We start from the raw sequence: 15,225 nt of genomic DNA on the forward strand, positions 1-15,225 counted from the left end.
GCAGGCGTAGTGGGCGGAGCAGGAGTCAGGAAGAGGATCCAAACCAAAGGTCAGGGCTGACGTCAGGACCCAGAGTCAGGGAGATGAAGCTTGAAATATGAGAAAGGTGAGGTAGCAGGGACTGAGCAGGAGCAAGGCGGGGAACAAGCCAGGAACGGTAGTAGAAATAAGGCTTGAGCAAACCAGGAGCCAGGTGAGGAGCAGCAGACTCTGGGAGCATCACAGCTGCAGGTTTAAATGCATGGAGCAGCCAGAGAAGTGCTGCTGCTACTGGGCTTAAAAGCCAGCCAGCCATCCTTCCTGCCCAGTCAGGTGGCACAGTCAATCAGACAGCCTGCGCAGGCCAGCGGTGCTTGTTGGGTGGCCAGGAGACAGATTCTGCCACAGGACCTGATCCCTGAGGATTGGCTCTGGCAGGGGTCAGCAACTTTTCAGAAGTGGTGTGCCAAGTCTTCATTTATTCACTCTAGTTTAAAGTTTCACATGCCGGTAATACATGTTAACGTTTTTAGAATGTCTCTTTCTATAAGTCTATAATATATAACTAAACTATTGTTGTATGTAAAGTAAATAAGGTTTTTAAAATGTTTAAGAAGCTTCACTTAAAACTAAATTAATATGCAGAGCCCCCCGGACCAGTGGCCAGGATCCGGCCAGTGTGAGTGCCACTGAAATCAGCTTGCGTAATGCCTTTGGCATGCGTCCCATAGGTTGCCTACCCCTGGGCGCCAGTATGGCACCAACAGTTGCATCAAGACTGCTGCCTCTGAGAGGGTGCTGGTGTGTGAGGGAGAAGAGCATTCACCTCCTGGAATCAGGGCCTCCTCCGAGGGAGGTACTGCAGCTGTCGAGACTGGAGGAGGAAGGGGCTCTCTGCCTCGGTGGGGCTGGTGGTTGCATGGTTTGTGATGGAGTGTAAATCCCTGTTTGCAGGTTGGCCCTCGAATCCTTCAGGCAGCAGAGCCCTTCATCTGCTCGGCTGCTGAAATGGCAGGCTCTGCATGGTGCACTGTGCCTCCCATTGTATGCCAGACACTCGGGGCCAGGAGGCCCTTCTTGGGGTGACCGCCATAGCCATTAACCTGGCAGCTGTGTCCACTGTGGCCATGGCCACTTGTCAGGCTGTCTGTGTGGCTGTTTCACTCTCATTAATGAGCTCTCTGAGTTCCGCCCCATTGTCCTGTGGTGGGAGTTTGTCAGGAAAGGGGCTGCTTGCTCCCCTCTGAGGAAATGATAGTCATGCTTGTGGCCTGATTGGTCATGACACAGTGCTGTAATACAGCAGAGGAATAGGCCTTGTGCCCCAGGAGTCCAGTTTCTGATGTTCCTTCCTTTTCGGTGCCACTTGTAGACTTGGATTTTCCTGCACAGGGTTAGGATGGGCACAAATGTGTTCAAAGCCCTTTTATTGAACCTGCTACCTCTTTCTGATCCTTTTGCACATGGAAGGAAGAGTCATAGAATCATAGAATATCAGGGTTGGAAGGGACCTCAGGAGGTCATCTTGTCCAACCCTCTGCTCAAAGCAGGATCAATCCCCAACTAAATCATCCCAGACAGGCCTTTGCCAAGCCTGACCTTAAAAACCTCTAAGGAAGGAGATTCCACCACCTCCCTAGGTAACTCATTCAAGTGCTTCACCACCCCCTGTAATGAAAAAGTTTTTCCTAATATCCATCCTAAACCTCCTCCACTGCAACTTGAGACCATTATTCCTTGTTCTGTCATCTGGTACCACTGAGAACAGTTTAGATCCATCCTCTTTGGAACCCCCTTTCGGTAGCTGAAAGCAGCTATCAAATCCCCCCTCATTCTTCTCTTCTACAGACTAAACAATCCCAGTTCCCTCAGCCTCTCCTCATAAGTCATGTGCTCCAACCCCCTAATCATTTTTGTTGCCCTCCGCTGGACTCTTTCCAATTTTTCCACATCCTTCTTGTATTGTGGGGCCCAAAACTGGACACAGTACTGCAGATGAGGCCTCATCAATGCTGAATAGAGGGGAATAATCATGTCCTTCGATCTGCTGGCAATGCTCCTACTTATACAGCGCAAAATACCATTAGCCTTCTTGACAACAAGGACACACTGCTGACTCACATCCAGCTTCTTGTCCACTATAACCCCTAGGTCCTTTTCTGCAGAACTGCTGCCTAGCCACTCTGTCCCTAGTCTGTAGCAGAGCATGGGATTCTTCCGTCCTAAGTGCAGGACTCTGCACTTGTCCTTGCTGAACCTCATCAGATTTCTTTTGGCCCAGTCCTCTAATTTGTCTAGGTCCTTCTGTATCCTATCCCTACCCTCCAGCATATCTACCACTCCTCCCAGTTTAGTGTCATCTGCAAACTTGTGACAAGCTTTCAAGCCACACAGAACTCTGCTTCAGGGCTGGGAAAGGTACCCTGAGCATCGCCCCTTCCGAGACCTGAAGAAGATCTCTGTGTGGATCAAAAGCTTGTCTGTCTCACCAACAGAAGTTGGTCCAAAAAAAGATATCCCCTCCTCCATCTCATCTCTCTCATGTCCCGGGACTGATGTGGCTACAACATGATGAGTATATTTCCTTCAATGGTAGCATGTTGGACAGTGTGACCTTTGCCAGCCACGGGCTCAATGTGGGGAGTGGCCCTAGTGGAGATAGAGATTCCTCCACCAAAATGTCTCTTGACATCATGATGAGCTTGGGCCTCAGGGTCAGTGCTAGTGTGAGCAGGGAAGGGTTGGAAGTTTGTCACTAGCGGACTGGTGTCCTTCCATCTGAGATAAGCTGGGATGGTGCTCAGAGCTACACTTTTACCCAGGACCTGTCCATACCTGTCTCTTGAGGCCAGTCTTTGGTGCTAGGTCCATCAGTGCCCAGGGTCGATGCCAGGGCTGCCAGTACAGAGAGTGCTGGTTCTGGGGATGCTAGTGCCAAGGCAGATGCTGGTTTGGAGGCTGCCCATTCTGGGGTTGCCAGTGCCAATGTTTTCAGCAGCTTTTTCTCATTGTCAGATTGTGGGTGCCTGCTAGAGGGGGCACTTGGAGGGGACAACGTCTTTGGCTCTGATTTGGATGTGGCTGTGTCCTCTGGGTCAGAAGTGGCCCTCTAGAATGCTCTAATAGACGCAGTTTGAGATGAGCATGTCTGCACTTACAGAGGAAAAGGAGCAGCAAAAGGGGAGGAAAAGAAGCAGCAAACAGAGCGTAGGTTTGGAATGTGGTTCTCCCCAGGGCACAAGAGGCAGTGGCTGGGGCTATCTGCAAGTGGGGAGAGCCCACCAGAAGATGGGCATGGCTTAGATCCAGATGTTTTAGATTCCCCCATTAGGTGTGGTAGTTTCCGCACAGAGACAGGCCCCACTGTACAAGGGGTGTGCAGGGGGGTTTCCAGGGGTACATGTCCAGGACTGTGCATGGGGAGCGTGGGGAAAAGGAAGTCATCCTTTCCTCTCCTTTGTTTGGTTGTTTTCAGTCCCATCAGATGATCTGTCTGATGAGCAGGATTCTGTTGTGTGTTTTGTTTACAAGTCAGAGTTAGGAAGCTCTGCAGAGAGCAGCAGGTTGGACGCTTGCTGGGTCCCCTCTCACTGCTCTGAGCAGTAAGAGGAAATTGAGGGAGGCCTGTGGTTGCTCCATCCTCATGCTGTCGCACAGGGACACAAGGAGGTGCAGGGCTCATGCACGGCCCTGACAGACACAGCTGTCCTCCCCATGAGGCACTTGTGCACCTAGAGTAGGTTCCATACTGATACATACTGAAAGCAAAGGGGGTGCACTACCATGTGCCCTCCCAGACAGGATTTTGAGCAGAGTCAGACAGAAAAGGACAGGCTGGTGCTGGCCACCTCTTCTTCCTTCCCAACAGGGTTTTTCTATTAATGGCTAATTTATTTTTGCAGAAGTTAGTTAGGTGCCTGTATCCCCCTGGGACTTGCTACAGGACTCCGAGCTCCTGTATCTCCTGGGACTGATGGGGCTCCAAGCTGCCCATATGTCCCTCACACACTGGCTCCCCTCTCAGGGTGCAGGCTGGGCCCTGCCAAGAGCAGCAGAGAGGTGTCAGTGAATGGTGCAATCCCAGCTCCACTGGAGGTGCTCAAAGCAGAGACCCCAAGGCAGAGAGGGGCTGGGGGTTGGGCAGGCGAATCAGATGGAATCAGCCAGCCCTTTTTTCCATGTCATTGAGCCTCAAGTATGAGTGAGACAGAGCTCACGGGTTTGTGCCATTGGGGCCAGATCCCCCAGATGACATACTGCCTGCGGTCTGACCCCCCTTTCTATGTCAGCAGTGCTCGAACTGGAGGGGGCTGCCCCAGAGATGGCTCAAAGTGGTTTCCAAGAAATACAGCATTTACAGTTTGGTTCAGTGCCTCTCAGCTCCCCCACTGTACACATTGTTACAGCTACCCCGGTGCCCTTGCCTGCTCAGAGCTGCATTTTCAGCTCCTGTGTTCAAGCCAGAGAGTGTGAAGGGCCTGGGCGGAGGACAAAGGAAGTGGCGTGTGTAAAACACTAGGAGCCTCTGAAAAAGGCTGGGGAGATCCCCTCCAGGCCAGCAGCACTGTCAGAGCCAGGAACTTTTCCAGAGAAGCTGAAAGTCAGAGCCATGCCCAAGCACAGCAAGATGGCCATTCACAGCATCTCTAGCCTCTTTCACTTGGCTTTACCTGGATTTCCTTTAGGGGTCTAATTTGCCTTGTCAGGTACTGGGAGCTGCTCCCCAAAGAAGGAGAAGTGAGCACTGGGCAGGGGTAGAGGGAGGGGGCCCAATTCCAGCATTCAACCACAAATCTTGGCTTGAGGGGTCCATCAGATGGCTTGATCACAGCCTGAGCAGAGATGGAACCTAGGCACGAAGAGGGGAGATAGGTCTGGGGGGGCTGAGCTAGCAGAAGGGCTGGGGCTTCCCCCAGCCTTCAGCATCTCTGGGCCCCCCATCACTGCAGAAGCTGGGCCAGATCTGCATTTGCAGCGGCCGACACAAGCTGCCTCTGTTTTCCTATTTTTGTTATTTTTGAGAGGATATTTTAGCGCTGAGCACATTCCCTCCTGTTGCCATGGCAGCCGTGACAGGGGTTATATACCGTGAGAAAAATACCAAAATTAATGAGTGAGTGAAAGTGCAGCCGAGAGAAAAACAAGGTTAAAAAAAGAGTTAAAACAGTAATAAAAACAATCTCTCAATAATTCGGCAGCAGGCATCCTGCAGGCAGGAGAGAGAGAGAGAGAGAGAGACCATTCCAAGAGTGCATGCTTCAGCCTCCACCACAAACCCAGCACAGAGGCATATACACCACAATTAACATGCCTTCCCCACTCAAGCCCACAATCAGTGGTTCAACACCTTCCCAGCTACAGCCCACAATCAGCACAACACCCTTCTAGATACACCCCACAATCAGCACAACACCCTCCTAGATACACTCTACAATCAGTGCAACATCTTCTTTGCTACACCCCAGACACTGATGACTCTCCCTTGGGATCCCAGTTATGGTCTGGATCCTGGCTGGAGTCCCCAAGCCTCCCCATATCTCTGCCCCCCTACATTATCAGGAGTGGAGGTAGGCATGAGGGGAGTAGTCCTTTCATGTTTCTCATTTCCTTGTGTTTAGTTTTGGGGATCTTTTGCTTTTAATTGTAGGAACGAATGAATTGTCAGAACATCTGGGTTATTAGCATTTGCTGCCCAAATCCAGGCTGCTGCCTCTCTCAAGGAGCCCAGAGCTGATGAGAGAGAGAACAGAAGAGCCTTTGAACGCCTCACAGCAGACAGGTTTGCTGTGTGTGAGTGTTGTGGAGGGGGTATTTATTCTCTTGTAAGGTTCATTTGCTTGCCGTGTTTCCTTTTCTTCTCACTTTCCCAGAGATTTATCTGGATGCTCTACCCTTGCAGGCTTTTTTCGTCTGACAAGGCCCCAGTGGCACTGAAAAGCAGCTGCCTCTGTGTGATGCCAGAGCAGACCAGCCTGGGGTATCTTGCCTGGGTCATACTGCCACCTCAGCACCCTCCCGGAGGGTGAACTGGGCCAGGGTCCTGGAAGGCTGGTTTTCTATGGGGTTTATTGTGAGGGGTCCTTGGGGATAGAGATGGAAACCAAATGCTATGCCCCCGATTTGGGGGAATCCCTCATGATGGTTCAACTTGCCTGGGACCAGCACTAGCACCAGGATGGGAGGAGGAAAGGGGAGTGAAGGCAAGAGGTGGGCTGGGCAACAAAGCAGGGGCTTCCTGTGGGACATGCCTAGAATCTTTCTTGGCTCCATTTTCAAATGCCAATTGGCAGCTCAGGGAAGCAGAGAGAAAAATGTCCCTGCCTCCTCTGCACTTTCACGCTGCCAGTGCCGATGCCCTATGCTATGGAATCATCCTGACACCTCCGCTTCTTAGAGGGCATCAGGTTGTTGGTGTGACTGTCACGCAGGCTTCAGTTCATCGAGCCTGATGAGCCTCAGCTGACTGGTCAGATTCCCAGCCAGCGCACTGCATTGGGCTGCACTGCTGTAACCCTGGTTTAGACCCTGCCCAGGGTGGCACCTGCACTTGGTGCTGCACACCCAGACAGCAGGCAGTGCAATGTAGCGTACAGGTTGGCACACAGTACAGAGCAGTGCAGTGACTGATGGAACCCACTCCAATACAGACACCTGGAGAGCGTGTCCTATATGTTGGAAGAAGTGTCCATGGCGATATACCCACCCAGGTCTCTGTACAGGATGGCACATGTGCATATGTCACACCTGGCCTGGGAAGCAGCATTACATAAGAACGGCCATACTAGGTCAGACCAAAGGTCCATCTAGCCAACAGTAAGCAGTGGCAGGTGCTTCAGAGGGAATGAACAGAACAGGATCAAGTAATCCATCCCATCACCCATTCCCTGAGGTGTCATTGCACGGAATACTCTTGGCTCTACTAGCTGGTTCCTATTGATGCTGGGCTCTAGACTTTGGGGACTGACTGAAAAAAGATGAATCCTGGTTCCATCACATTATTTCTTCAATGCTTTTACCGTTGAGGCCATGTGTGAATAAGCACTTGCAGATACCCTCCGAGCCTGTACAAATGGGCAGTCTAAGCAGGGATGCACACGCAGCCTCCCTCACTTCATGTACAATTATGGTAACCAGACATGCAATGTAGCCACACATTTTTTTGCTCATAATATTGAAAATCTGGGCCTCCAACATCTCAGATGTTGGGGCTTCTGCCCTGAGTTTACATCCATGGCTCCATAGTGTCTCTTAATGGGACCCATCCTCAGAGTTCACCTTAGACAGTGCTTCAGACTATCGGCCTCTCTCTGCTTCTCGATCTTGGCCCCTTCTCTGAAGCCCTATAACGAAGGCAGCTGCTTGTATTTTCTCTCTGGGCTGGTTATTCCTTCTCTTTCATAATACAGTTATGAATAATAATAAATAATCCCTGGCTCTCAGCCAGTTCTGATTTCACCAGCTCCCTTTGCAGAGGGGCATTGACCTTTAGGGGGTCGGATCCCCTCTGATTTTGATGTCTTCTGCTGATTGGATTGCAGGTGAATTTACACCAAAGAAAAACCTGGCCCAGCTGGGTAGGAGCAGAGAAGTTTGCGATTAAAAAGCTCCAGGAAAGCCTCTGAGTTCCCCTACCTCAAGAGGAACCAGTTCCTCACAACTCTCTGTGTTCCTTCCCTGCCCACCAGGAAGGGAACTACGCTTGGGTGCCGCCCGCTGAGTCTCACCCAGGGACAGGCAGATGGATTCCCCCTCAGGGCAAGGAGCCTGAGCCACAGCCAAGGCTGCTGGAGCTGGCTCCGTGGAAGGACAAAGCAGCCTCTAGAAGGTGGTGCAGTGGGTCATCAAAGGCCAGCTGACAGCATGTGTGAGAGGAGGGGGGCGGGAGGCTGTGCTGTGCATGCAACAGGTTCATGTAGCTCAGCAGGAAGCAGGGCTCCTCTATGCCGCCCCCGCCCTCAGCTGCAGGAGCTTCATCTCAGGGCTATAAATCTAGGAGTCAATCTGCTCCCTGGCAGGGATGTGAAGAACTGCCTTCTCCCCGCCGCACTAGCGCTCCAAGTCCCCAGCCCACGGATTTCACGCTGCACCACAGAGCACCTAGCTTGCCTGGTCAGCCACCCGCCGTTGGCCAGGAGAGTCCCCGCACAGCTCGGCCTTGCTGAATGCTGCGGAGACTGACTCTAGGCTGCACTCGCACATTAAAGGAACAGAGGGGCCAGGTGTCACTGGAGCGGCTGGGACAGGAATGATTATCACATAGAATGGACTGCCCTAGAGCACACGGTCTGGGGGGTTTAGCCCTGACAAAGAATTGTCTCCCCTCCCCCCCCCCCCCGGCTGCCATACACAGAGGTGCCAAGAAGTGCAAACGAGGTGTCTGACCCAGCCCTGTAGTGGGAGGGGGCGGGAGTTTTCAGTGTCAGTGGGGAACCTGCAGCTGCTCAGCTCTGCCCAGCGGGGGTCTGACGCCTGGAAGAAGAGCGTTCGTGACTCACCAGAGTGCTGACACCAGGTCTGTGACTTGCACTCTTGCCACCTGGTCACCCCTGGACCTGGGGCCGCAGCCAGACAGCCAGTCCCCGCCGGCCCAGGGTCACTGATTCGGGAACCGGGGATACACTAGCTCTGCGCCCTGGCCCACAGCAGGCCCGCGGAGGCCAGAGTTGTTTGTTGGGAGGTGCTGAGCATCCCTGGGCTCCTCCTGAGCTGCATTTGTTGAAGGGGCGGCTGCTGGCTGGGCCGAGAACGGCGGGACACAGTCACCAACCCCTCTCCTAGCTCTCCAGCGGGCTAGTGAAGCCACATTTCGGCCCGCTGTTTCATGGACAGCACCTCACTCTGGTCCCTTCCCTGAGCTGCGCTCTGCGCCCGACTGGCCGGGATGCCCAGGGTGGGAAGGGGCGAAGGGCAGGCGCGCGGGTCCATCGCATGCGGTGCTCATAGGGCTCCTCTGCTCCCGGGGAGCGCACCGGCTAGCCGGGAGCCGCAGGCAGCACCTCGGGCAGCTCCAGGAGCGCAGCTCTGCCTTGGAGTCACAGGGCTAATTCCTCCAGCTCCCATGCTAAGGCAGCGCCTCTAATCCCGTGGGAGGAGGCTGGGCAGCTCCTTAGTCCCCGGAGAGGCGGGATTGGGGGGCAGCCGCGGATGCGCCGGCCATCTGGCTGCTCGGGGCTCTGCGGGGTGGGGGAAACGGGGCGCTGGCTACGCCCTCCAGTCAGGCTTTCGGGGGCACATTGCTCGGTCCGCAGAGAACCGGGGGTGTCCCGGGGCTCTCCCCTAAGCGCTACCGCAGGGCTGGGGTCTGGCTTGGTTCCCATGCGCACACCGATCCGCCCCCAGCCGGGCCGTGCAGGTGCCGCTCGCTGGGGAACAGGCGGTTAGCTCCCGCTCCGACCCACCGCGACACGAGCCAGAGTCTCCAACAGCCTCTCAGCCGCAGCACTCGGCGGATCTGCTGAGCCCCCGCCTCGCCGGGCTCCACCTCCGGGTGCTGGCGGCAGCGAGAGGCGGAGCAGCGAGGGGGAGGGGGCTGGGCCGGCTCGGTGCGTCCCTGGCACAGACTCACACACGCCGAGAGCCGGACAGCGGGACGGACACGGCTGCGCCAGCCCCGCTTGCCGCGCCGGCAGGGAGCCGCAGCCCCGACCGGCCGCCACGGGTCCCCCGGGATTCCGCATGTTTTTTGGGGAACCAGCCGGAGGCGCAGAGCTGAGCCGGTCCCGGCAGGGGATGGAGAAGCCGGAGATGCAGCGCACACGGCGCTCTTCGCTGCCAAGTAAGAGCTGGAGCCTGCCTGGTGCTCGGTGCCCCCGCGCGGCTGGATCCGGGAGCCCCCCCGTTGCCCCACGGCCATGCCTCCGCGTGTGTCGGAATGCGGGAGTCCGCGGGTCCTCCTGGCCGGTCCTCGGGCAGGGAGCGAGGCGGGGGCTGGGTCTCGGGGACCAGACGGCGGCGCTGGCTGCGGGGGCAGCGGGGTACCCGGGGAGGGGGAGTGGAGCCCAGAAGCGATGCTGGGCAGGTTAGCGAGGCGGATGCTGCGCCCAACGAGGGAGGGACGCGCCTCCCGGCAGCCAGGCGAAGGAGAAGGGGCAGGAGCTGCTGCCCTTCCGCCGCTTGCGGGGCCACCAACTTTCTTTCCAGGCTCTGTGCTGAGCAGCTGGGCGCCGTGATCAGAGGCTGCCCGGGGATCGGAGCCTTATTAGGGCGCATCCGCCCCGTCCCCTCCATGGGCTCCCGGGCTTCAGCCGTCTCGTCCCCGCAGATTCCCGAGGCTTGTTGGGCGAGGAACCCCCCCCCCCCGCTTTCCGCACCAAGGGTGGATCACGGAGCTGCCCTAGCCCTAGCCAGGGCCGGGCGGGGTGGAGCTGCCTGAGCCAGGGGCTCTCTCGCTGGCTGCTCAGAGCCTGGGACCAGGGCCGGCAGAGCGGAGGGCCTGCGGGGCTGCGAGCTGCAGTGTCCCGGAGGGGGCAGGCCGGACAGCAGCGCCGCACGCGTCTCATGACACTTGTTGTGCTGCTGCCTCCATTCCCGGGAGAGGCTGCCCAGAGCCTGCCAGACCAGCGCCTCCCCGATCGCCCACCCCGGCTGAAACGGGCTCATCTGCATGGCAGAGGCTGGCTGCCCCTGGCGCTTCGTTCCCCACTGGCCCCCGAGCTCCCGGCCCGCCCCACAGCTTCCCCGGGATAACCGAGCCTGCCCTGGGGTGCGGGCAAATGCTGCTGTAAGTGCGAGAAAGAGACTGGGAGCGCGCGCCCGATCGCCGCTGGCACGGTGTGCGCGCGCGCCTCTGGCATGGGGTGAGGGGTGAGTGGTGTGTGTGTGAGTGTGTATGTGTGCGCGCGCCACTGGCATGAGCTGTGTCTGTCTGTCTGTGCCACTGGCGCTGCTTTTGTGTATGTGCCTGTGAACGAGAAAGTACCAGGGAAAGCAGGTGTCACTTTCTAAATGGTCCAAACGCCTCCTTATCCACAGCTTTCCTGGCCTGCCCATAGCTCCAAGACAGCAGCTTTGGGATTTGGCCAATGATTAGTTCCCCGAGAGCGCGTAGAGGATGTGCGCCCCCCCCCGCGTGAGTGTGCGCGCACGCCTCCCTTTCCCTTCCCCCCCCCCCGCGCTTGTGCTCTGCCTCTGGGTGTGTACTGGGGAGGGGGGAACAGGGACTGGCATTTCCCCCTTAATCCCTTTCCCCCTTTTTTCTGGGGTCACTGCCCAGCTGCCAGCCTCCCTCTGGGGCTCAGCTCTCCCCGGGTTCTAGGCCAGGGCCTGGGTGTGCTAAGTCCTGACAGCTCCAGCCTGTCTTGGCATGGTTGGGAGAGCTGGTCAGTGCTAGAAATGCCCTGGCTCTGGGGCAACTGGGCAAGGCAGGGCAGGTGTGATCTCTTGCATAGGGTAATATGACCCAACCTGTGTGGGTGACAGTCAGTCTCCAGGCCGCTGGTGCCTGCTTCCCACATCTTGCTCCCTCTGTGCCTAGGAATGGTCGGGGGTTCCTTCTGCCTGTAGCTGCTGTGGTGGGGTCAGGCTTGGAAGCCCTGGGCAGGGAGTTGCTGTGGCCAGGATGTGCAGGTGTGATTCTCCGTTGCCCTGTTCCAGTCTACATGGCCAGGCAGCACTGCCTGTAGCTATGGCTGCCAGGGTAAGATCTTGTTTTCAGTTGCTTGTTGGTAAGATTTTACCAAACGCCAAATCTTCAGGCTGGAATTTCCCACACTCACTGTCTGCCTCCGGCTGGATCTTTTGGAAGGGTTCAGCTCAAAGGGCTCAGCCATAAAGGTTTCCACTGCTGTTGGGTTGAGAAGCTCTGTCACTGCCATGCTTTGGGGTTAAGGCTTGAAATTTGGCCAAGGGATCACTCCTTTTGCTGGTCCTGGGAAAAAAACACCCAAATTTGGTCAAGTGAAAAGCCTTTGAAAAATCTTAGTGTGCACATGCTCAGTAGAGAGAGGTTCAGCCTCGAAAATCTCAAAGATTCGGTCTGAACTGAGCATGCTCTAGCCTAGGACTGCGAGTGGGGTGCTGAGCAGGACTTTCCCTGCTGTTGCTCCCCCAAAAGGCCAGGGGCTGCTGTGGAGCAGGGAAGCTGTCTGTCCTGTGTCCTCAGTTATCTCCCCTCCCCCCCCCCCCGCCCGTGTCCAGGCAGGAGGCGGAAAAGGGTGTGTGTGTGTGTGTGTGTGGCAGGAGCTCAGGAGGAGGGACAGGTAGGAACAGAATGGTGGGGGGGACAGAAGATGGGAGGGAGGACAGAACAAGGTAGCAGAGGGAGGGGGCAGGAGCCATGGAAGGAGGAGCATAGGATCAGGGTGTGAGCATGGCAGGGGCTGGGGACAGAAGCAGCAGGGGGTGCGGGGGAGATGGCAGCAGGGAAGGGGAAATGGGGGGAGAGGGGCAGGACCAGGAACTCTGGAGGAGGGAGTCTAGGAGCAGAATAAGTAGGAGCAAGGAGACAGGAGATAGCAGCAGGAGAGGGACAAGGTGAAATGGGGCAGAGAGATTTGTAACCACTAGAGCACACTTCCCTCCAGAACCTGGGACTGAATCCAGGATTCCTTAGTTTCAACTTTTGTTCAGCAAGTATGTTGGAAACCTACTCGCAAAGTATGTCTCTATCCTCCTCTAGTGGTAGGTCTATATTGAGGTTGATAACCTACTACTGCTATCAATTAATGTTAGCTCACATGGCAGAGTACTGTGCTGTGGAGCAAAGGATCCCAGCCCCACTGATGACACACATTGGCGTTGGTGTGATTTTACACAATGAAATTTGTTTTTTTTTTTCAATTGTTATGTTTTTTAAAAGTAAATAATATCTGTAAAGGAATATTAAGGTTGCAAAGTCAAGCACTCAAAAATTAGGGAATGCCTGAATTAAGTTTGCATGTAACCTTAATTCAGTCCGCTTGTACCTATGCATTATGATACAGCCTTTAATTCTGTGATCACATACTGCTTTTTGCACTGGTCCCCTGCCTCTTTCAGTGCACAGGGTGGATCTGTAGGGATGAATCAGGGTTGTGTATCTTTTGGGTTTCTGGGTGAATCAGGGTTGTGTAATGAAGGAGGCTGCTTTCTGTGGAGCCCTTTCCTCCTTTGTTACAGAGGTTGGAAAGTGCGGAGGGGGTGAGGCGGGGGGGTTGCAGGAAGAGAAAGGATGGTTTCGCTGTGGAGGTTGAATACCACCCTCAGGACTGGGGTATCTCCCTCTCTCTGAAACAGGGTCTGTAGCCTGCATGAGGTGTTGATTAAACCCGAATATGCACAGGTGGCGACTTGGGTATCTGGCTTAGGACACCTTAGGTCAAAGCCGCAGAATTGCTGAGTGCTCACAGCTGCGCTGAAGTCCACAGGAGCTGTGCTTTGAACATTCTGGGTGTTAACAAATGCTAAGATTGGGCCTTCTCAGATTTGGGCACCAAAATTGGTCCGACGCCTTTGGCAGTTTTGGCCTTAAACTCTCTGTTTCACTTTCCCATGTGCAAAATAGGGACAATACCCCCTCTACCTGACAGGCTTTGTGAAGACACATTCATTAACGTGTGTGAAGCGCTCTGATGCTGTAGTGATGAGCAATATAGAAAAGCCCAGGAGGAAATGAATGATTCTGTATTCAGGTCATGGTTTGAGTGGTGTGCAGTAAATAAGATCAGGGGCCATGCAGTGAATGATGAGGATAAACAGAAATATTGAGCATGGAGCACTGTCCACTCAGTGCCCTGAATGAGGCAGAGTCCTGTGTAAACAACAGTATGTAAACATGTAATTCAAGACTGTCTCCTAATGCCCATAAACAAAGAGGACTAATGAAGGTCCCACAGGCATCTTTAATTCTGGTATTTCCTAACTTTTGAGTTCTGGACTTTGCAACCTTCCTGTACACAGCCCCTTGGGTGTAATTCTGCAGGGGTTCTGATCCCACCCTCATAACAGCAGTATCTGAGTGCCTTCTGATGGTGCACTGAGTGATGCTAAGTGTGGTTTGCTCTGTCGCTCACCCTCTCCCTGGGGGAGAGTTGTGTGTGCAGTGGAGTGGTTTGGGTTGTAAATGGTCACTGCTTCGGGTGTTTAGTGGTACAGGTGGGTTGTAGGAGAACGCCTGGCTTTCGGAGCAGAAGCTGGGGAGGTCTGGTACAATCCTTAGCTCCTGGAGGAGTTGGTTCCAGTGCATCCTGCACAGATGATCTTTACCATTGGTGGACAGCTTCACTGTGCCCAAGGGGCCACGCTGTCAGCCATGATCCTCAGGCTGGAGCTCTGCAGCACGTCATTCACAGCCACGCAGTGTGTGGGAGTCGTTCACACACCCTCTGCACCAGCAGAGGATGGTGGTGGGGCTGGGGCAAAAATGCAGCACCTGCTCCAGCCAAGGTGAATTGTCCTGGGAGTGAGCGCTGGTCTGTGCTCTGCCTTTGGCCCCTGCTGCAGTGAGAGAGGTGGTAGGGTGAGCCCTGGGTTTGCCAAGCCCCACCAGCAATCACAGCGGAAGCTGCTGGGTGCGGAGCCCTGCAAGGCAGCTGGCCCATAGAGCCCAGGAATGGCTGACTCAGGCTGCCTGCTAGGCACAGGGACTGCCTTACCTTACAACTTTCACCTTTGCCCCGAACCTCACCCGATGGGAACCACAGCTCAGGGACTGGACACAGTTGCAACCCACGCCTAGAATAAACAAACATGGGCAAACAACCTCTGGGAGCAGCTCCAGGCCCAGCTGCAGCTCCAAAAGAGCCTCACCAGGGTACTCAATAGATCACGACCAGCTCTTGGGGTTTGTCCAACTTGGGCTCTCCCGGGGCCTGTGGTTAGATGGTATTTGTTTGTCTTGCTCCATATACAGCCATTATCTAGGGTGCTACTGAGCAGTAGGGTGCCTGAGAAAGGCACATGCATTCGCCGTGCAGGCATGTGGCACACTGTGGCTGCTGTCAGCTTTTTGCCTCCCTCTGGGAGCCATTCTCCACCAAAGCAGATTTTGCTCTGTTTCTTCTCTGTGCCTGGGAATGTGCTTCTCCAGGGCCAGGGTTGAGTCTTGGTGTTGGTGTCCCTTCTTACTGGGAGGGGCTTGTTTTGCTCTCTCCCGCCGCAGCGCTTTGAAGTGCAAGTGTGGTCGCAGCGCCAGTGCTGGAGAGAGCTCTCCCAGCGCTGCAGGTACTCCACCTCCTCGTGGGGATTAGCTTACAGTGCTGGGAGCCACGCTTACACTGGCGCTTTGCAGCGCTGTAACTTGCTGCGCTCAGGGGAGTGTTTTTTCACACC

The 15,225-nt window shown here is 55.2% G+C and overlaps 1 protein-coding gene across 3 annotated transcripts in view; it reads left to right on the forward strand.

Moving 5' to 3' along the window:
- The first annotated feature begins 9,594 nt into the window (after positions 1-9,594).
- The window catches only part of PCDH1 (protocadherin 1), a 133,224-nt gene continuing 127,593 nt past the window's right edge, over positions 9,595-15,225 (forward strand). For all 3 annotated transcript variants that reach the window (XR_004001669.1, XM_030573225.1, XM_030573226.1), the window contains exon 1: positions 9,595-9,754. Coding sequence is in view for 2 of the 3 variants with exons in the window: in XM_030573225.1 (XP_030429085.1) it covers positions 9,655-9,754 (100 nt within the window). In the remaining variant the exon portion in view is untranslated. The remainder of the gene's footprint in view (positions 9,755-15,225) is intronic.

Source organism: Gopherus evgoodei, chromosome 8 (genome assembly GCF_007399415.2).
Source record: "Gopherus evgoodei ecotype Sinaloan lineage chromosome 8, rGopEvg1_v1.p, whole genome shotgun sequence".
Taxonomy (NCBI): Eukaryota; Metazoa; Chordata; order Testudines; family Testudinidae; genus Gopherus; species Gopherus evgoodei.